This window comes from Lethenteron reissneri, chromosome 4 (assembly GCF_015708825.2).
Source record: "Lethenteron reissneri isolate LAM-NWPU_2019-01 chromosome 4, ASM1570882v1, whole genome shotgun sequence".
Taxonomy (NCBI): Eukaryota; Metazoa; Chordata; class Hyperoartia; order Petromyzontiformes; family Petromyzontidae; genus Lethenteron; species Lethenteron reissneri.
Window position 1 is genome coordinate 6454852 of NC_083782.1, and position 21992 is coordinate 6476843.

Here is a 21992-nt window from a genome sequence, read left to right on the forward strand (position 1 = left end):
TGCTGTATCAAGTGAGAGTGTTGCCTCCGAAACGTCGTGATTTTTATTTTATTTTTATTTTACTAATGTAAATTTTTTACCTACGTGACTTTACCGAAAAAAACCTAAGAATATGAATCCTTGCAGTCACGAAAGCTTCAAATCTAACGTTATAAGGCTACATTAGCGACCTTTGCCTTTGTGCCCACCCCCTCCGTGCGTACCTGTGGCAGCTGAGAGAAGAGCACGTGAGTGTCATGCACCACACGCTGCTGCGCCCGCGGCCCGGACGTCCCCTGGAGGTGCAGGTGCGGTGCAAGCCGCGCAACTTGGGCATCTGGAGCGAGTGGAGCGAATCGCTGCTGGTGATCACGAGTACGTCTCCTCTCGCGATCCCACCACCCCCGCCGCTCCGTCCGTTCGTCGCCTGTCACCGGTCGTCGCCGCCGTCGTCACGACTACGCTCGCTACTCACGCCATCGTCATAGCGCACGGCGATCGCGAAGGAAGGCGCCGCCATCGCCGAGTAGGCGGGCGAATGGTTTTGCCGCGGCGTTCCCCCGATTGAGTCATTTGCGCGTAAACGTTTCTCTCTCGTATTTTTCATATTTTCGATCGTAACACCGCAATGCACGGCTTACTCTTTTTCGAACGACGTCGCAGGGTCTTTACCTTCGAGCGTGAAGCAGACGCCGTAGTTGTAGTCACTGTTAACGCATCCGCAGTATTAACCAGGGCGGCCGGGGGTCTGGAACCGCAAACTTCTGCAAATAAGCGGCAAGCATGCTACTTGTTCGGCCACGGCATAACAATAGGTGTTAAGATGTTAAAACACCAAACAATCATTTCAAAGACAATGCACGTATTATCAGAGAATGTTTTGCTTATTGCATGATCGCCACAAGTATGTGTGGTTAATGCAGACAGGATTCCTTGAATAATAATTTTGTTTGGTGTTGTAACATCTTAACACCTTGACTTAAAGCTTTCGCGACTGCAGGAATTCATATTCTTTGGGTCTTTTGGTAAAGCCACGCAGATAGAAAAATAAAAAAATATTTTTTTTATTTTGAAATAATATTTGTTATTTTTAAATAAAAAATATATTATATTTTTCTATCACCCGCCTACTCGGCTAATTTTTTTATTTTTCTATCTGCGTGGCTTTACCAAACCTATCGCCAATGCGTTTTCCAGTCTTCCAGGTCCTGCAGCTGCCACACAGATGATTCAAAACGCCCTCCAAGATCTTCCCATAGACTCACACAGAGACCCATAGACTCACACCGAGACCCATAGACTCACACAGAGACCCATAGACTCACACAGAGACTCATAGACTCACACAGAGACCCATAGACTCACACAGAGACCCATAGACTCACGCAGAGACCCTAGACTCACACAGAGACCCATAGACTCACACAGAGACCCATAGACTCACACAGAGACCCATAGACTCACACAGAGACCCATAGACTCACACAGAGACCCATAGACTCACACAGAGACTGGACATCTGTGATAAAGAACTTCATAGCTCATAAGATTTCTCCAGGATAAATAAAGATTTTGATTCTGAGACCCATAGATTCACGCAGAGACTCATAGACTCAGAGGGGCACACAGTTCTGCCCTGACCAGTCTCCCACCATCTGCTCTTTGGCCTTCTCTTCCCCTTGGTCGTTGGACTCGAGGAAGGCCGCCACCCCAATGCCTGTCTGGGCAAATCAGCCCTCGCGCCCCCATCCTGCACGCTCGCCCCACCGCTGTTTCTGCTAAATCACACAGACAAACATTCGCCTGCCCCGTATTTCTTCCGTATTGCTTCTCCTGCCTTGCCGTGGAAAATTCCCAGCATCCGTCAACAGACACAAAGAGCTCGGATGCCAAAAACTTCTTATCGGGCTGCTTACTTGGTCATATCGCCTCTGCGCGTGCTCGAGATGACGCCTCTGTCGCGCTACAGATCGCTCCATAGCTCGCGTCTGACCCACAGTGCCCGTGTTGTCTCTGGTCGCAGAGGGCTGGGACCTGCTGCAGGTGCTGCTGGTGCTGGGGGTGCTGGTCTCCTGCTGCCTCCTCGCCACGCTGCTGCTGCTTCTCCGCTGCCACACACGGTTACCGGCGCACCGCAGCGGCCGCTCGCGACGCGGCCGTCACACACGACACCCCAGTGTTCGATTGAAAGCTTTCGTGACTGCAGGGATTCATCTTCTTGGTTCTTTCGGTAAAGTCACGTAGAAGGGAAATAATAAAATAATAAAAATAAAACATTTAATAATTCTCACAACGTTTCGGCCACAACGCAAGCAGCCGTCCTCAGCTGAGCTTGCGTTGTGGCCGAAACGTCGTGAGAATTATTTAATTATGTTTTATTTTTATTATTTTATTATTTCCCTTCTACGTGACTTTACCGAAAGAACCAAGAAGATGAACCCCAGTGTTCATTTTGTGAACGGGATCGGCGTCGAAAATATTCGACTGCAATCACCACTACTAGGTTACAGCTGACCACTAATATCACTACCACCATCACATCGCCACCACCACCATGATCGTCTCCACCACCACCACAACTAGAATCACCACCTCACGGCCAAAAGTGCCACCACTGTGACAAAACAGACAAACGGAGGCGTCTCATTGAGCACACAGAGCGAGGTAAATAATTGAGTAACGCAAATTTGAGACAGCGATGCTCGGGGGGAAGACCAAACATGTCCATTGGCTATAGATGTACTTGGCAAATATTTACTATTCTATTCTTGCGAATGGCAATATTATTCAGTAGCTCAATGCCAATGTCGAGATTCCTGCTGCTGTTGCTGCTGCTACGGCGAGAGGGCTTCAGCAGAGAGAGAGTTCGTGTGGTGCTGCTGTTCCTCCTCCTCCTGCTCCGTTGAAGGGGCACAGACCACAGTGGGGTTACTGTGCGGTCGATGGTTCGGGTTGCGTGACCACAATCGCGGCGCTGTCACTTGTGTCTTTAATGTATCTCTACGTATCTCTACGTGTCTCCCGTGAGTCGCTATGGGCTTACTGTGCGGTCGATGGTTCGGGTTGCGTGACCACAATCGCGGCGCTGTCACTTGTGTCTTTAATGTATCTCTACGTATCTCTACGTGTCTCCCGTGAGTCTCTATGGGTTAACTGTGTGGTCCACAGTGTGGTTTGCTTGGCCACAATCGCAGCACTGTGGCTCGTCTCTCTAATGTATCTCTATGTGTCAATCTGTATCTCTACGTGTCTCCCGTGAGTCTCTATGGGCTTACTGTGTGGTCCACAGTGTGGTTTGCTTGGCCACAATCGCAGCACTGTGGCTCGTCTTACTTCACCGATTGGCTGAGTTGATAAAATCGTGGCGGTGGTGGGGAATTGCGCGCCCCTCACAACAACATGTACCAACCAACGCAGAATCCGATTGAATGTGCGACAGCTCCAGTCGCATAGACTGAGGGAGCGATTCCGTGAGACGTCCACAGACTGAGACTCGGCTGGAACTGTACAGGCTGTCGTCGACCGGGCTAAGACTACTGGAAGTGACAGAACTGTTGGTTGGAAAGCGTTAACGAGCAGAGTCTGATTGGCAAGCCGTTCCCATAGCGTACTTGTCGTCCGCAAGGCGTAACGTTATGCAATGCACCCACAGCCGCAGCGAGTTTTGACTTTATTTTGTTTAGCCAGGGTGAGAGCTCAGGAGAACCAGGATGGGAGTCGCGTTTTGCCGGAGGTGAAGAGTGATCTGGTCGTCAAAAGTGATACAAATTTAAACCGGGTACGGCAAATGAAGCAAATATCAATCTGAAACAAGTATAACCCGTAAAAACAAAGTTTTTCACTCTAAATCCTTTATATGCGTGGCGGCTAGAGTCCTCTCGTCCTCTGGCTTGAGATGGCTGCCACCTATGGGTCAGATGATTGCATGGCCACCATTAAGCAATTGGTAATTAAATATTTTAATTATTTTTTTCCTAAAATGTTGAAAATTTTGGAAAAAAAATTTCACGAAAATTAATTGTCACGCACTACGAGTCTGTGTGCAAAATGTCAGCTCGATTGGATCACGGGAAGTGGTGGGTTAAAAAACGACCGAAAGATTTGCACGGTCCTAAGCAAGCAAGCGAACTTAATATAAATGATTTAAAAAAGCAACTGTCACGTGATGAATTGGAAACAGTGCACAATCATAATCAAATATTTCCTGAAATAGATTTCCAGCAACAAAAGTTAACTGTGACGCATGACTTAAACAAATGAATCGTGGGAAAATTACGTTTCAGAAACCAGTTACAAAAAACTTGAGTTACATCAAAGTACATTCACGCCACATTTCCTTTCCTGTCGACATCTCTGGGCCGTTCACCAGCATCGGTGTCAACAAGCCCCGACTCTTGCTGATGAGACACTGAAACCGCCCCCCCCCCCCCCCCCCTCTCCGGAGTTGTCTTGCATTACACCTGATTTAACTGCTGACAAAATATTAAAAAAATCGCTCCTCCAGAAGGCTGCGTGCAGCTGATGTTATGTGCAAAAAAACACAACGCGCAAATATTTATTTATATTACATTTCTATTTTTGTTATTTGTGTGTGGAGGGACACAAATGGGACGAATGGAAACTGCCTGTCCTGTCACGTGACCCACCCCCCCCCCCGCCCCCCCTCACGTGTGCATCTCGCTGACTCTACTTCGTTGCCTCTCCGTGAATGTCAGGATGGCCAAGTGGCTGTTCCCTCCGGTGCCCAGCCCCCGCATCCGCGGCATCGACCCAGATATGCTCAAGGTACTTGACTGGAACACGCCACTTTACTCGCACACACAAAGGCAAAAATTCGCCGCCCCCCCCCCCACCCAAGTCGTGTAGACTGTTTGGGGCAAGCGCTATTCCAACGCGGTGCACAAAGTCACGGTGGTGCGTGACCAGCGCCACTCCTGCCCGGCCGCCTTTGTCTCCCCAGTGCTGATGATTACCCGCCAGCACCGGGCAAGCATTTAAGGATGAGTCGAACTTCGGGGGGCCCAGGGCTTGTTTAGAAATTCGTCACCGATGTTGGCCGCGAGCTGGAATCGAACTTGGGTAGGGCCGGGTTGGTAGCGCAGTCCGCTGACTGCTGCGACACCGCTCACATACGCACATTCTGCATACATTAATGTGCGTGGCCGACTTATATAACACACTGCCCACTCCCACATTAATATATACCCGCCCATACAAATAGAAGCACACACATAACCACACATGCTTGCCGTCCACCCCCTCATACACGCATTGACTCACACCCCCTCTTTCAAAATCGCACACACACTCCACTTACAAGACAAAGATCCCACGTGTAGCCTTAACAGACTGTTGGGGCAATTGCTATTAACGGGCGCCTATGAAGGCTGGAACGGCACACGAGGAGGTGGGCGGCCAGCACTACACCCGACCGCCTTTGTCTCCCCAGTGGCCATGTTTACATATCGCACAGGTACTCATTTAAGGCTGAATCTGTCTAGGGGAGGACCAGTTCATATAATCGTCACTGGTGTTGGTGACAGTGAGCGGGAATTGAAGAATCCCGGTCACCGGGTTCGTAGTGCAGCGCACTAACTGCTAAACGAACCACTCCTCTGTAACACACAAGTCACACACACACAGGCCACACACACACAGGCCACACACACACACACATGCCACACACATACAGGCCACTCACACAAGCACCAACCGAGACTTGCCGGAGGTACTTGACTCAGAGCACGCCCCCCCTCCCCTACCCTACCCAACACACGCCCAGACACGCTGTGCCACACGCACACTCACACACCTCTGCCCCTCCACCCGCACCTCCTCCACACCTCGTCCACACCCCGGCGCACGCGTGGGCTGGGTGCTAAGCGGGGACTGCCCGCACTGTGGGTGCCGTGATCATTTTCGTGTGATTAAAATATTTCTCGGGGGATAATCCCTGGGGATGGAACGGTCTCTCGTTTGCAAGGGGTTTGGACGAGGCAGACGGTGGATGCATGGCAGTGGCGCAAAACGAACATTTTAAACTGGCACCATCTATAGCCCGACAAAAGGCCCACAGTAATCGTATCTTTGGCCGCTTTTGCAAATTGCTATAAAAATCGTGCGTTGAAAAATACAGCTATTAACCGTTACACTGGGAGATTTTCAAAAGGTTTTTTGTCAAAAGTATTTGTCGCCGTGATCTTCGTGGTTTGTATAGTTACCTGTAATGCTTGTCGGGTAACTGACAACGTAGTTCTCTGCGCTCATAAGCACTGCTGGTTTGTAATGTTGCGATGATTTGTGCACACGGGGGTGGGTGCTTAGTGTCGAGCGAACGGCGCGGTATTCATCTCGGCAAAATCGCAAACGACGCAATGAAAATGTCAAATGCGTTCACAAAGTTGATATCGCGACGAGTGTCGTTGTCTTCGGGGGGGGCGGTGACGCGGCTTAGCGGTTCGAGGTTCACATTCGGCGGCCGCCCTGGTGAATGAAGCGACTTGTAACAACCATAAATATTTGCTTGTGGACGCTAAAGATATCTTACGACGGTAACCGAAAATGAGGAGGCCACATGTGCTGGCGTCGTGGTAAAAAATCTGCCAAATTTGAAAAATAAAAATATACAGTGCAGTACTCAACGAGTTACTTCACTGGGCGGGGTGGTGGGGGGGGATGCTACAGAGCAACATCACCCCCTACTGGTGAACTAATGTCCATGCAGGTTGGCGCTGCTGACATTTTGCAGTACGGAGAGACACATGCCACTAGGGGGCCCCTTAGCGAGACCACAGCGGGTCGTTGAAATGATTGAGATGAGGTGTGACGTAGTAAGATTTGTGCTGAAATCCTCGTCCTGAGTATGAATATCTTATCGTAAACATTTCTACCGTGGCCCCCTCCACCCCCCTCCCCTACCTTTCGCAGCGTCGCCCAGTAATCTCCAAACATTTAATCAGCGAGGAGACGCGATTGTAAAAAGACAATCGACTTAAAATAATAACGTACATTTTAAAAATATTTCAATAACTTTAGTCACAATAAAATTTTTTTTTATGATTAATGTATCTATATATATAAAATCGTTCATGTCTGTCTGTCTGTGTGTGTGTGTGTGGACTTTGGCCCATACGCACTTTCATTGGACGGCGGTTGCCCCTGGCAACGGCTAGCCACGCCTTCGCCGCTTTCATTGGACCTGGCAACGGCTAGCCACGCCTTCGCCAAGGGCTGCAGTTTCATTGGACGGCGGTTGCCCCTGCCAACGGCTAGCCACGCCTTCGCCACTTTCATAAGCTCCGTATTTAATTAAATAATAGCCATTACACAGTATTGTTGGAGCGCTAGGGGGGGGGGGAGGAACGCCACCCGTACCCTGCCTCTTCCAAGCCGACAATTTTAGGCGAGGCCGCAGGCTTTGCACGCTACTAGGCCTCGACACCCACCACGCCACTCTGAGGTAAATTCATCAAAGTTTTTCCTACTCTTCACTACACCCCTACCACAATGTGTGCTATTAATATTACTTTTAAACCCAACGCGCCAACAATCGATTACTTTAATGTTCACTGTACAAATACTCATTAAGCTGGGTGAGCGTACTGCCAGTCTATCATGTACACTGTAGCCTGCTTATTAAGCTGGGTGAGCGTACTGCCACTCTATCATGTACACTCTAGCCTGCTTATGAAGCTGAGTGCGTGTACTGGCAGTCTATAATGTGGACTCTTGCCTGGTTATTATAATCGATTCTTTATATGTTCTTTGTACAAACAGTCATTAAGCTGCTTGAGCGACCCCAGTTCGATTCCAACTCACGCCCACCACCGCTGACGATTATTTGAAATGGACCTGGCCCTCCCCTAGGTCCACTCAGCCTCAAAAGCGTAACTGCTGTCGTGTGTGAACATCGTCACTGGGGAGACAAAGGCGGCGGGGCATCGTGGATTCAAGTCCCGGGCGAAGCCGGGTCATGTGTATGTGTGTTTGTGTTTATGTGTATGTCTGTGTGTCTCTATGTATGTGTGTATGTATGTGTATGTATGTGTTTGTGTGTATGTGTGTCTGTATGTATGTGGGTTTTTTTTATGTCTTTATGTGTATGTCTGCGTGTCTCTATGTATGTGTGTATGTACGTGTGTGCATGTGTTTGTGTGTATGTATGTGTGTGTCTATGTATGTGTGTGTCTATGTATGTGTGTGTATGTGTGTGTATGTATGTGTGTTATGTGTCTGTCTGTGTCTGCATGTATGTGTGTGTGTATTGTGTATGTGTTTGTGTGCATGTATGTGTGTGTTTGTGTGTATGTGTATGTCTGTGTGTATGTGTTTGTGTGTATGTGTGTGTATGTATGTGTGTGTATGTGTTTGTATGTGTTTGTGTGTTTACGCTCGCATTACACAAATGTGTTGCTGGTCTAAGGCGTTCCTCGCACAGCATTGCCGCTTTATTATTTCAGTCGTTTACTGCCTTACGCACCCTGAAAGTCGTGTGTGTCTGCAGCAAGCGCGTGTATGTGTACCTATGGACGCGCGCGCGTGTGTTGTGTAGGGGGAACGGTAGTGTAGTGCTTAGCGTGCTGTCTGTGTCTGTGTGTGTGTGTGTCTGTCTGTGTCTGTCTGTGTGTGTCTGCGTGTGTCTGTGTGTGTGTCTGTGTGTGTGCGTGTGTGGTGTGTGGGGAGCGGTAGTGTAGTGCTTAGCGTGCTGTCTGTGTGTCTGTGTGTGTGTGTGTCTGTCTGTGTCTGTCTGTGTGTGTCTGCGTGTGTCTGTGTGTGTGTCTGTGCGTGTGTGGTGTGTGAGGAGCGGTGGGTGTAGTGCTTAACGCTACGCTGCGCTACCAACCCGGCGAACCCAGTTCCATTCCCGCTCACGGCCACCACCGGTGACGATTATTTGAACCTCCCCTAGGTCCACTCAACCTCAAACGAGTAACTGGTGTGGCGTATTAACATCGGCACTTGGGAGACAAAGGCGGCTGGGCGTGGTAGATCCAAGTCCCGGGCGAAGCCGGGTCATGTGTATGTGTTTATGTGTATGTCTGTGTGTCTGTATGCATGTGTGTATGTATGTGTGTGTATGTGTTTGTGTGTATGTCTGTGTGTGTATGTATGTCGGTTTTGCCGCCGTGGTGGATCCAAGTCCCGGGCGAAGCCGGGTCATGTGTATGTGTTTATGTGTATGTCTGTGTGTCTGTATGCATGTGTGTATGTATGTGTGTGTATGTGTTTGTGTGTATGTCTGTGTGTGTATGTATGTCGGTTTTGCCGCCGTGGTGGATCCAAGTCCCGGGCGAAGCCGGGTCATGTGTATGTGTGTATGTGTTTATGTGTATGTCTGTGTGTCTGTATGCATGTGTGTATGTATGTGTGTGCATGTGTTTGTGTGTATGTATGTGTGTGTGTATGTATGTGGGTTTTTTGTATGTGTTTATGTGTATGTCTGCGTGCCTGTATGTATGTGTGTATGTACGTCTGTGGATGTGTTTGTGTGTATGTATGTGTGTGTCTATGTATGTGTGTGTATGTGTTTCTGTGTTTGTATGTGTGTGTATGTATGTGTGTTATGTGTGTGTCTGTGTGTCTGCATGTATGTGTGTGTGTATTGTGTATGTGTTTGTGTGTGTTTGTGTGTTTACGCTCGCATTACACAAATGTATAATGCGGGTCTAAGGCGTTCCTTACACAGCATTGCCGCTTTATTATTTCAGTCGTTTACTGCCGTATGCACCCTGAAAGTCGTGTGTGTCTGCAGCAATGGACGCGCGCGCGTGTGTTGTGTAGGGGGAACGGTAGTGTAGTGCTTAGCGTGCTGCCTGTGTCTGTGTGTGTGTGTCTGTGTGTGTGTGTCTGTGTGTGTGTCTGTGTGTGTGTCTGTGTGTGTGCGTGTGTGGTGTGTGGGGAGCGGTAGTGTAGTGGTTAGCGTGCTGTCTGTGTGTGTGTTTCTGTCTGTGTGTGTCTGCGTGTGTCTGTGTGTGTGTCTGTGTGTGTGTCTGTGCGTGTGTGGTGTGTGAGGAGCGGTGGGTGTAGTGCTTAACGCTACGCTGCGCTACCAACCCGGCAAACCCAGTTCGATTCCCGCTCACGGCCACCACCGGTGACGATTATTTGAACCTCCCCTAGGTCGACTCTGCCTCAAACGAGTAACTTAACTACTGTAGCGTATTAACATCGCCACTGGGGAGACAAAGGCGGCCGGCCGTGGTAGATACAAGTCCCGGGCGAAGCCGGGTAGTACAGCTAGTGCATGTATACAGCACTACTGCAGCTTTTCTCACGACACTAAAGGGCATTGGAATGATGTAAACCAAACTCCGTACGCGGACTGTGCATGTGTGTTCACACAGAAGGGTCCGGTGGAGGAGTTCAACCGCATGATCAGCTCCTTCCACGGCTTCGTGTCGCCGGTGATGCACGACGACCCCTGGCTGGAGGTCACGGAGGTCACCTGCGAGCGTGACACCCTCCTCGCAAAGGTCAAGGGGGGGTGGCGGTCGACCGGGCCGGCGACACCGACGCATGGTCGCCCCGTGTGGCCCGGCGAGGCCGCGGCCGCCGCGGCGGCCACCATCGAACCGGATCTTCTCGGCTACTTTCACGGCGATCTCCCCGAAAATTCTGCCAAATCTACGCCCGACGCCGGCGGTGACGACGATCGGCAAAAACACGGTGGTGGTGGCGGTGGCTCCGAGGCGATACGTCCGGCTGCCACGCTGCCTGGAGAGTGTTACACGCAGGTGTGGGACGTGAGCCCCGACGGCACGGTGTGCCTGGCCTCTCCCGCCGCCCAAGCCCTACGACCGGCGGCGGCGGCGGCGGCGCGCCCGGCCGCCCCTGCGGCCCACGCCGGCGAATCCGCCGGTCCCAAAGAAAGCGCCGAGTCGTCCGCGAACCGCGGGAGAGACGTGACGGTGTTGCCGACGGGCGCGGGGGATTCTCAGCCTCCGCCGTTTGTTCTCCAGCCCCCCGCTCTGGCGATTACCACCACGCCGCCCGCCCGCCTGGACCCGATGATAGCCACGCACGTGCTGCCACCTTCTCCGCCATCTCCTCCTCCCCAGAGCCACCGAGCGGAAGGCTCGTCCCGTCGCTCCGATCCCCACGATGAGCGCGACGCCACCGCCACCGCCGGTGCCTCCTCTCCCCATGACGACGACGACGACGACGACCGGGACGACGCGACATCCCTCCCGCCGCCGCCTGCCCCCCACAACTCATCAGACAGGGCCCCCCTCCGCTCGCCGGACTCGCCGCCCCCGGTGCCGGACTACACGGCGGTCCACGCGGTGGACGCTCACCAGCGCCTGTTCCTGGACGCGCGCACGGACGTCGTCAAGGGCAACGGGGATGCGCACAAGGGCTACCTCCCGCCCGAGCAGCTGCGAGCGCTGCTGCTGGCGTCAGCCGGGGTGGGGGTGGGGGTCCGGGTCGGGGTGGGCAGCACGCAGGGGTACGTGGGGGAGGAGAGGGCACGCTTCGTTCGCTCGTGACTCGCCGGTTGTTTTTTGCGCGCGCGCTCACAGAGCTGCGCACGCGTCCGTTGCGCTTGCATTCTCCCGTTCGTTTCGCGTGCGCGCGCACGCGCGTATTCAAGTGTTCGTTCACGTGCGCCGCGTGTTCCCCTATAAGGGGGGTAGAAGGGGGTGAGAGGGGGGTGTGGTGGGGGGGGGGTGCATGATTCCTCCCCCACCCACCGCCCCCCCTCCCGCCATCCGTTTTGCTGCTGTGCGTTTGATTACGAGTTAAGTGTCTCTCCCTGGGTTTGTATGAATGTACAGTCTATTGATGAAGCTGCGTGTAAATCTTAAACGGGTGTAGAAATCTGACGAGTTCGCTGCAGGAGTCGCTCTCGCCCTTGACCAAATCACCTCGAGTGGGCCCCGATGTTGTCAGGCGTCGGGAGCTAAGCAAGGCTGGAGCCTGGATAGCGCTCGCTCAGACGGCCGTGCACACACACGCGCACGTGCGCACACACGCCCGGATGTTGTAGGCAGCTGCAGGACTACATTGTGGACAACGGAGGGCAAGGCAGCAAAAGCCATCGCTGTACCGGTGGTTCTATCCCACCGCGTATATGTAACACACATTAACCGGTATGGTGAAGTATGGGGATGTTTCTTGGGACCTCCTTTGCCAGTACCAATCAGTTTCAAAGACAATGCATATATTCTAGATTTGAAGTTTTCGTGACTGCAGGGATCCATACTCGTTGGTTCTTTCGGTAAAGTCACGTAGGTATAAAATATAATAAATAAAATCACGACGTTTCGATTGCAGCACAAGCAATCATCATCAGGTGGGAAACCCACAGAAAGAAAATGTTTTTGTTGAAGTGGGAGAGAGAAGCCAAGAAAAAAAATATATTGCTGTGGTTTTCCCACCTGATGACGATTGCTTGTGTTGCAATTGAAACGTCGTGATTTTATTTATTTTATTTTATACTTACGCGACTTTACCGAAAGAACCAAAGAGAATGCATATATTATCAGAGTATGTTTTTTTTGTTTGCATTCTGATCACAAGCATTGTGGTCAATGCAGACATGATTCCTTGTAAAAGGTTTCAGTTTGGTGATTTAACATCTTAACACAGCTGTTTTGTTGCCAGAAAAAAGGGGAAAACCTGTTCTCACATGGGGATGTAATCGTCGATCTATGGATTGACAATAGAGGGCTGTGCATGTACACGTGTACAAGAGTCCCTCCCTACCTCTCTCTGTCTCTCTGCCTCACAACCCATTCAGTACAATTCACTTTCACAATTTTAATTTAATCTCACGCGAGAAGCTCGCGAATGCCACGCGCGTGTGTCAAAGACACGTGCCGGGAACGTTTCCGAGAACTGCCCGGGAGGGAGAGAGATATCGGTGTCGCCAAAGGTCGACTTTGTGGAATTCTACTGCGGTGTCTCGTGGTGAAACGCCACCGAACTTTTTTGCACAGAAGCTGTCGCGTTGACGGCGGACACGGCCGACGGTCGTTGGGGTTGCCCAGGATGATGGGGATAGTGCCTCCGTGCCTAATGCGGGAATGTACGGTGGTCGTGTTCCAACCGGGGGGGGAGGCGGGTAGCGCAGGGGGTTCACGGGGTTTGGGAGACTTTCGTGGTGCCTTGGGCCAGACGTGAGCGGGTGACTTCATTTCACGATTTTTTCCCCGTGGCCACGCGGAGCCGAGAAGCAGAGGTCGCAAACGGGTGTTGATACCTTACCCGTACCTGGCCGCACCAGGGTCGCAAACGGGTACCCGTACCCGGCCGTACCCGGCCGTACCCGGCCGGGTACGGGTAGGGTACGGGTATCGGGTACCTGATTGCGACCTCTGGGATGAAGCCATGTTGCAGGCGCTGGTGGGTTCATTCTAGGAACTTGAATTGTGAGAAGAGACAAGACGTTGGGAAATGAGTGACAAACAGTTACTCACCAGTGACTCACGGCCTACCCGTACCCGTACCCGGCCGCACCAGGGTCGCAGACGGGTACCCGGTAGCCGGGTATCGGGTAGGGTGCGGGTATCGGGTACCCGGTTGCGACCTCTGCCGAGAAGCGAGCATCCTGACGCCGCTGATTTGGCACCAAAGGGCAATGCCAGCGAGAGAGAGTGGAATTTCGCGGTTAACGCCGTCGTTGTGTTTAGGTTTGCGTACGTTCACGGCAATTTGTCTGTTGAGGATTGAAGGAGGGGCGTGGGTGGGTGAGGGGGGCTATCTTTGTCTTTGTTGTAACAATGCAACCCGAAAACACGTCCCCGAGAAGCAGAAGGGGGATATATTTATATGTTCGACACGGCAACAACACCGTGTAGCTAATTTTATTTCCCTCGGCCTTCACTCTTGCAGTGACTGAAGCGACTGAGACGGGTGTGTTAATGCTCCCCCCCTCCCTCCTCCACGTCCGTCCATAAATGACGTCACGCACCTATGGGGGGGGGGGGGTCAGACATTTGTGACGAGGGGGGGGGGGGGTGAGAAATGTGACGTCACATCAAAATACTGCAACTTTAAATAAATATAGACAACACGTTCTACTTAATTAAATAGTCGTTTTAATAAATGTTTTCTCCTACAACATCAGAGTGCAGCGGCACATTAAATCCGCACTACAATGACAATAATTTAAAGCGATTTGAAGCATGTTTTATTTTGGGGGGGGGGGGGGCAGAGCTTTGTGACGTCATATTTGAGTAGGGGGGGGGGGTCTGATTTTTTGTGACGCCGTGTGACGAAGGGGGGGGGGGGGGAGTCAAAAATCGTCCAAAATCGCGTGACGTCATTTATGGACGGCCCCTAACCCCGCCAAAGGTATTGGAAAGTGCTATTCTGCCCCCCACCCCACCCCTGCCTTTACACGATGGCGAATACCGCCACTGTTTACTGGAAACAAAGAAAATGTGAGGAAGGTGGTCATGGTTAGTGGTGTTGGGGGGGGTCACCTTCAGGGAAATAGCGGAAGAGCTGGGAGGTTGCAATTGTGTGTAACGTTTTGTGTAAAATTGTGTGTAACGTTGTGTGTAACGTGCGTTTGCGGATTCGCACGCGGTGCCCTCTCTTCGTGCGTGTGTGTGTTGTTGTGATTTTCGTGGTGGTGGTGGTGGGGGGCTTAATTTGTTGTGCGTTGCGCTCACCCCCCCATCCCCCCCCCCCCATCGGTATTGTTGTTGTTGTGTCTGTGCGTCAAGATTTCAGTGCGAAGATGTGCGGCAGATAATTTGTTTTCGCGGATGTTGCCACGGATGTGAACATTAGTGGAGTGGGGGGCTATTTTGTTGTCATGGTGACGTTTACCGTGTCCCGTGATTGCGTCAACGTTTTTGTCGTCGTCTTGTCATCCGTCAAAGAGCTTTGATTGTTACGTGAAGAGGGACGGCGTCTTTACAGAGGACAAAGAGTGCAGAGTGATATTTAGATATACTTATATTTAGAGATACGCTAAATCGATATTTTGTTTTAATGAAATAAACAAAAATAGTTTTATCCACGCGGATGTTTTTTGTTCACCGTCGCCTGCCTCTTTGCAACCTCGTGGTGATGACCAACTCTGCCCTGTTACCACTTTCCATTACCCACTCTCATATCCGAATGAGTGCCGTTTATATCAAAGTAGCTTTATTACCCGGGACTTGGATTCACCACGCCCGGCCGCCTTTGTCTCCCCCAGTGGCGATGTTCACACACCACCACACCAGTTACTCGTTCGAGGCTGAGTCCACCTAGGGGAGGCCCAGGACCGGTTCAAATAATCGTCACCGGTGGTGAGCGTGAGCGGGAATCGAACTCGGGTCGCCGGGTTCGAAGCGTAGCGCGCTAACCACTACACCACCGCTCCCCCCACACACAGACAGCGCACTAACCACTCCACCACCGCTCCCCCCACACAGACAGCGCACTAACCACTACACCACCGCTCCCCCCACACACAGACAGCGCGCTAACCACTACACCACCGCTCCCCCCACACAGACAGACAGCGCGCTAACCACTACACCACCGCTCCCCCCACACACACAGACAGACAGCGCGCTAACCACTACACTACCGCTCCCCCCAGACAGACAGCGCGCTAACCACTACACCACCGCTCCCCCCACACACACAGACAGACAGCGCGCTAACCACTACACCACCGCTCTCCCCACACAGACAGCGCGCTAACCACTACACTACCGCTCCCCCCCCACACAGACAGCGCGCTAACCACTACACCACCGCTCTCCCTACACAGACAGCGCGCTAACCACTACACCACCGCTCCCCCCACACAGACAGCGCGCTAACCACTACACCACCGCTCCCCCCACACAGACAGCACGCTAACCACTACACCACCGCTCTCCCCACACAGACAGCGCGCTAACCACTACACTACCGCTCCCCCCACACAGACAGCGCGCTAACCACTACACCACCGCTCCCCCCACACAGACAGCGCGCTAACCACTACACCACCGCTCCCCCCACACAGACAGACAGCGCGCTAACCACTACACTACCGCTCTCCCCACACAGACAGCGCGCTAACCACTACACCACCGCTCTCCCCACACAGACAGCGCGCTAACCACTACACCACCGCTCCCCCCACACAGACAGCGCGCTAACCACTACACCACCGCTCCCTCCACACAGACAGCACGCTAACCACTACACCACCGCTCTCCCCACACAGACAGCGCGCTAACCACTACACCACCGCTCTCCCCACACACAGACAGCGCACTAACCACTCCACCACCGCTCCCCCCACACACAGACAGTGCACTAACCACTACACCACCGCTCCCCCCACACAGACAGCGCGCTAACCACTACACCACCGCTCCCCCCACACAGACAGCGCGCTAACCACTACACCACCGCCCCCCCCACACAGACAGTGCACTAACCACTACACCACCGCTCTCCCCACACAGACAGCGCGCTAACCACTACACCACCGCTCCCCCCACACAGACAGCGCGCTAACCACTACACCACCGCTCCCCCCCACACAGACAGACAGCGCGCTAACCACTACACCACCGCTCTCCCCACACAGACAGCGCGCTAACCACTACACCACCGCTCCCCCCACACAGACAGCGCGCTAACCACTACACCACCGCTCCCCCCACACAGACAGCGCGCTAACCACTACACCACCGCTCCCCCCACACAGACAGCGCGCTAACCACTACACCACCGCTCCCCCCACACAGACAGCGCGCTAACCACTACACCACCGCTCTCCCTACACAGACAGCGCGCTAACCACTACACCACCGCTCCCCCCACACAGACAGACAGCGCGCTAACCACTACACCACCGCTCCCCCCACACAGACAGACAGCGCGCTAACCACTACACCACCGCTCCCCCCACACACACAGACAGCGCGCTAACCACTACACCACCGCTCCCCCCACACAAACAGCGCGCTAACCACTACACCACCGCTCTCCCTACACAGACAGCGCGCTAACCACTACACCACCGCTCCCCCCACACAGACAGACAGCGCGCTAACCACTACACCACCGCTCTCCCTACACAGACAGCGCGCTAACCACTACACTACCGCTCCCCCCACACAGACAGACAGCGCACTAACCACTACACCACCGCTCCCCCCACACACACAGACAGCGCGCTAACCACTACACCACCGCTCCCCCCACACACACGTGCGCGCGTCCATAGGTACACATACACGCGCTTGCTGCAGACACACACAACTTTCAGGGTGCGTACGGCAGTAAACGACTGAAATAATAAAGCAGCAATGCTGCGCGAAGAACGCCTGAGACCTGCAACACATTTGTATGGCACTTTAACCGCGGAGGAACATGAGCAGGCACACTCCGTTACGTGTCCGCATACGGGTCACATGACAGATGTGACGTCACAGCTCACTTGCCGTGCAAAATATAAGCATTATTGCGCCCCCCCCCCCCCCCCCCAAAAAAATACAAAAGTAATTTTTTATAATGTTTGCATGGTGTACAGTCTGGAAAGTACCTACATGGCAAATTTCAAGTTTGTTGCATATCGGGAAGTACGTTAAACATTTTGAACAGACACACATTCACAGATTTCCCTTTTAGATCAAATTTGAAGGGACGTTTATGAGAACAGGGACAACATTCGGGTAAGGCTATAAAAGCTGGCTTCAGAGTTCACGTTCCACATTCGAAACCTCAACACTATCTCCTAACCTCCTTAACCTCTTCTGATATACGGAAGCCACTTGGAGCTATGCACTTTTAAGTCGACATTGAAAACCCATCTTCTTGGTTCTTTCGGTAAAGTCACGTAGAAGGAAGATAATAAAAATAAAACGTATTATTTTATTATTTTCCTTCTACGTGACTTTACCGAAAGAACCAAGAAGATGAATCCCTGCAGTCACGAAAGCTTTAAATCGAAATTGAAAACCCATTTCTTTAAAACTGATTTTTGTGTTCAGTTTGCTGCCCTTCCCAATTATCACGGTTGGCTACGTTCGGTGCAAAATAAGTTCAACACTCAAATAACCTCTCATCCCAACTATAAACCCCAGCCCCTAAACCACCCTAAACCCAAACCTCTAACCCTAAACTGTAACCGCTAACCCTAAACTCTCGTCCCTATCCCCTAAACCCTAAACTTCAACTCTAGCTGCTAAGCTGTAACCATTATCCTGAACACTTAACCATGTTGCTTAACCTCTAACCTTAAAAATACATGTGATGGATTCCGTCCAATCACAGACCGGTTATAAATGGATATTAACTACAAGTGAGGGTTTCAAAACATCCATTGCACGATTGCAATGAAAAACACAGCATCTTTTTGAGAAATGTTATGTTTCTTTCAACTTGAGGTAGCCGCGTGGTTCAGAGGTCCGTGTCATTAAGCCGGGGTTCTCAACGTGTCGTGAGTTGGTGGTCTAAGCCCAGTCACCAAACAAAGACACAGACAAAGATCCCCCGTATAGCCTTGACAAACTGTTGGGGCAAGTGCTGTTAGCGAGCACCTATGAAGGCCGGCACGGCACACGAGCGGGGTGGGCCAGCACCACGCCCGACCGTCTTTATCTCTCCAAGTGGCGATGTTTACACACCGCACCAGGTACTCATTTGAGGCTGAGTCGACCTAGGGGAGGCCCACGACCGGTTCAGATAATCGTCACTGGTGTTTTGTCGTGAGCGGAAATCGAACTCGGGTCGTCTGGTTCGTAGCGCAGCACGCTAACCACTACACTACCGCTCCCACCACCAATGGCTGCACACACAAACACAAAAAGAACCACGTTCAATATACTATTTGTTGTTTTCGGTAAAGTCGCGTAGCGATCGATTGTGTGACGATCGAAACGTCGTGATCTATTATTAATTTTCTACGTGACTTTACCGACAGAACCAAAGAGTATGGATTCCTGCAGTCACGAAAGCTTTAAATCAAGGAAAGTGGTGGCCCTCCACTGTGTTGTGTGTAGATGCAGAGGTCACATGAAGGAATCTCAGACGTAGCTCTGTGAAATTCTACTTCCTCCGTGGTCCCGTTCGCTAACACGGAGGGAATTTTGCGCCGCTCTGTGAGGTTTCCAAATGGATTCATCATCTCACGACCGCACAATTGGAACCAAAAGATTGGGTAATATTTGCACAAAAATAATAAAACTTTAACATGTATATGGACCCTCGCGAGGATAAGTGGATTGAGGAACTAACGAATTCAAGATATGGATGATTTAAATACGCCTAGTACTGGTAGGAACCTCCTGGTTACACCAGCCCACAGGGGATTATTGTGTCCGTCCGTCCGTCGTGCAGGGAGGGGCTGGGTGGGGAGGGAGGGGCTGGGTGGGGAGAGGAGGGTGGGGAGGGGCTGGGTGGGGGGGGGGGCTGGGTGGGGAGGGGCTGGTCACCCCGTGGTGCCCTTATAAAACTCAACGTTTAACCTACTCACGCCGGCTTGTGCCCGCCCTCACAGTCGCGCATTTTTGCGGAATACACCACGCCGCCGTTGACCCTGGCCATTGACCGAGCAACCCAACGTTCCTACCAGCTCCCTCCGCAGGAATGTGTTTATCTTATGATCGGCAACCCAATGTGTGTCTTGGTGGAATGATGAGGTGTGTGGTCGACGAGTGATGAGGTGTGATAAGGGGCTGTCCATAAATGACGTCACGCACCTAGGGGGGGGGGGGGGTCAGACATTTGTGACGATGTGTGACGAGGGGGGGGGAGGTTGAGAAATGTGACGTCACATCAAAATGCGCAACTTTAAATAAGTATAGACAACACGTTCTACTTAATTAAATAGACTTTTTAAATACATGTTTTCTCCTACAACATCCGATTGCAGCGCCACATTAAATACGCACTACAATGACAATAGTTTAAAGCGATTTGAAGCATGTTTTATATTTGGGTGGGGGGGGCAGAGCTTTGTGACGTCATATTTGAGGGGGGGGCGGTCTGACTTTTTGTGACGCCGTGTGACGAGGAGGGGAGGGGGTCAAAATTCGTCCAAAATCGCGTGACGTCATTTATGGACGGCCCCTAAAGACACGTGGTGTGTGCAACACGGGCTACGATGTGGCTTGCACAAATTAGCACAGTTGGCTACGTACGGTGCGAAAGAAGTTCAACATGCATATGAGGTGTGCAAGACGTACGAGGTGGATATTACATCGGTGACGAGGTGTGTGTGATGCGGCAATGCCTCGTGTTGCCACGCGAAGGCTCCCGTCTTCCCAAACAAGGCCTCGACTCGCCCTCTGGTGGATATAGGGAACCATTGCAGTCATCGAATAAACACATTCCTGCGGAGGGAGCTGGTAGGAACGTTGGGTTGCTCGGTCAATGGCCTGCAGGGTCAACGGCGGCGTGGTGTATTCCGCAAATATGTCCGACTGTGAGGGCGGGCACAAGCCGGCGTGAGTAGGTTAAACGTTGAGTTTTATAAGGGCACCACGAGGTGACCAGCCCCTGCCCACCCAGCCCTACCCCTCCTACCCCCCACCCAGCCCCACCCTCCCCACCCAGCCCCTCCCCACCCAGCCCCTCCCCTCCCCACCCAGCCCCACCCCTCCCACCCCCCACCCAGCCCCACCCTCCCCACCCAGCCCTCCCCACCCAGCCCCTCCCCACCTTCCCCTCCTCACCCAGCCCCTACCTCCCCACCCAGCCCCTCCCCACCCAGCCCCACCCCTCCCACCCAGCCCCACCCTCCCCACCCAGCCCCTCCCCACCCAGCCCCACCCCTCCCACCCCCCACCCAGCCCCACCCTCCCCACCCAGCCCCTCCCCACCCAGCCCTCTCCACCCAGCCCCTCCCCACCTTCCCCTTTCCACCCAGCCCCACCCCTCCCAATTTTGGATGCACGACGGACGGACGGACACAATAATCCCCTGTGGGCTGGTGTAACCAGGAGGTTCCTACCAGTATAATCAATCGGTCATATCAGTGATGGATCATCATCATCATCAGTGTTCAGCAGCAGCAGCCATCATCACGAGCAGTCTTGATCGTCAGTCCTCAATCGCATCAACTCGCAACATCGCACACCAGTCATCGTCAGTCTTCAGAATCGGCACCTTTATTTAGACTGCAGCAGGAGAAATCCGATGGTCTGCGAAGCTCTTTTTCACACGGATGTCCAGCAAGAGGGCACGGGGGTCAACGAGTTACAACAGCAAACAATCGAACTCGAGACGAGTGCCAAATAGAGACGAGTGTAAGCAAGTCGCTTAAATAAATATAAATACATTAATTATATAAGTCCGTACTAGATCTGAAGTTTTCGTGACTGCATACTCTTTGATTCTTTCGGTAAAGTCACGTAGGTGAAAAGTAAAAAATAAAAAGTAATTTTGCTGTGGCTGTTCCACCTGATGACTGAAGCTTGTGTTGCCTCCGAAACGTCGTGATTTAATTTAGTTATATTATTTTTAGTTTTATTAAAATTTTCTACCTACGTGACTTTACCGAACGAGCCAAAGAGTATGGATTCCTGCAGTCACGAATGCTTAAAATCAAGATTTATGAGTCCGATTTATCCAAGCTTGGGCAAGGCAGCAAAAACAACAACCAAACAAACCCCACCAAGATAACGCCACACAGATGTAGTTCCTCGATACAATGGCACATTAACATTGAACTATCGATACACAGGTAAGGATCACAGTTACAAATCACATTTGCAAATGTAACTGTATACATCAGCAGCGGCAGTATTCAACATCATTAGTCTTCTACATCATCAGTCATCAGCCTTCATCGGCAGGCATCATTCATCAGTCATCATCAGCAGTCTGCAATATCAATCATCGTAGGTCATCAGTTTCCATCATTCATCAGCCCATCATCAATCTTCATTCATCAGTCTTCATCATCAGCAGCAGCAGTTGCCATCTGATCCAGCCACTGCTTCCCATTAACACATTCCTGCGGAGGGAGCTGGTAGGAACGTTGGGTTGCTCGGTCAATGGCCAGGGTCAACGGCAGCGTGGTGTATTCCGCAAATATGGCCGACTGTGAGGGCGGGCACAAGCCG

At 52.0% G+C, this 21992-nt stretch overlaps 1 protein-coding gene across 1 annotated transcript in view; it reads left to right on the forward strand.

Annotated features, from left to right (window-relative positions):
• Positions 1-14946, forward strand: part of LOC133350711 (uncharacterized) — a 42933-nt gene extending 27987 nt beyond the window's left edge. The window contains exons 6-9 of the mRNA XM_061565370.1: positions 213-354; positions 2003-2099; positions 4695-4764; positions 10323-14946. Coding sequence (XP_061421354.1) covers positions 213-354; positions 2003-2099; positions 4695-4764; positions 10323-11465 — 1452 coding nt within the window. The 3' untranslated portion in view covers positions 11466-14946. The remainder of the gene's footprint in view (positions 1-212; positions 355-2002; positions 2100-4694; positions 4765-10322) is intronic.
• Positions 14947-21992: the final 7046 nt, after the last annotated feature.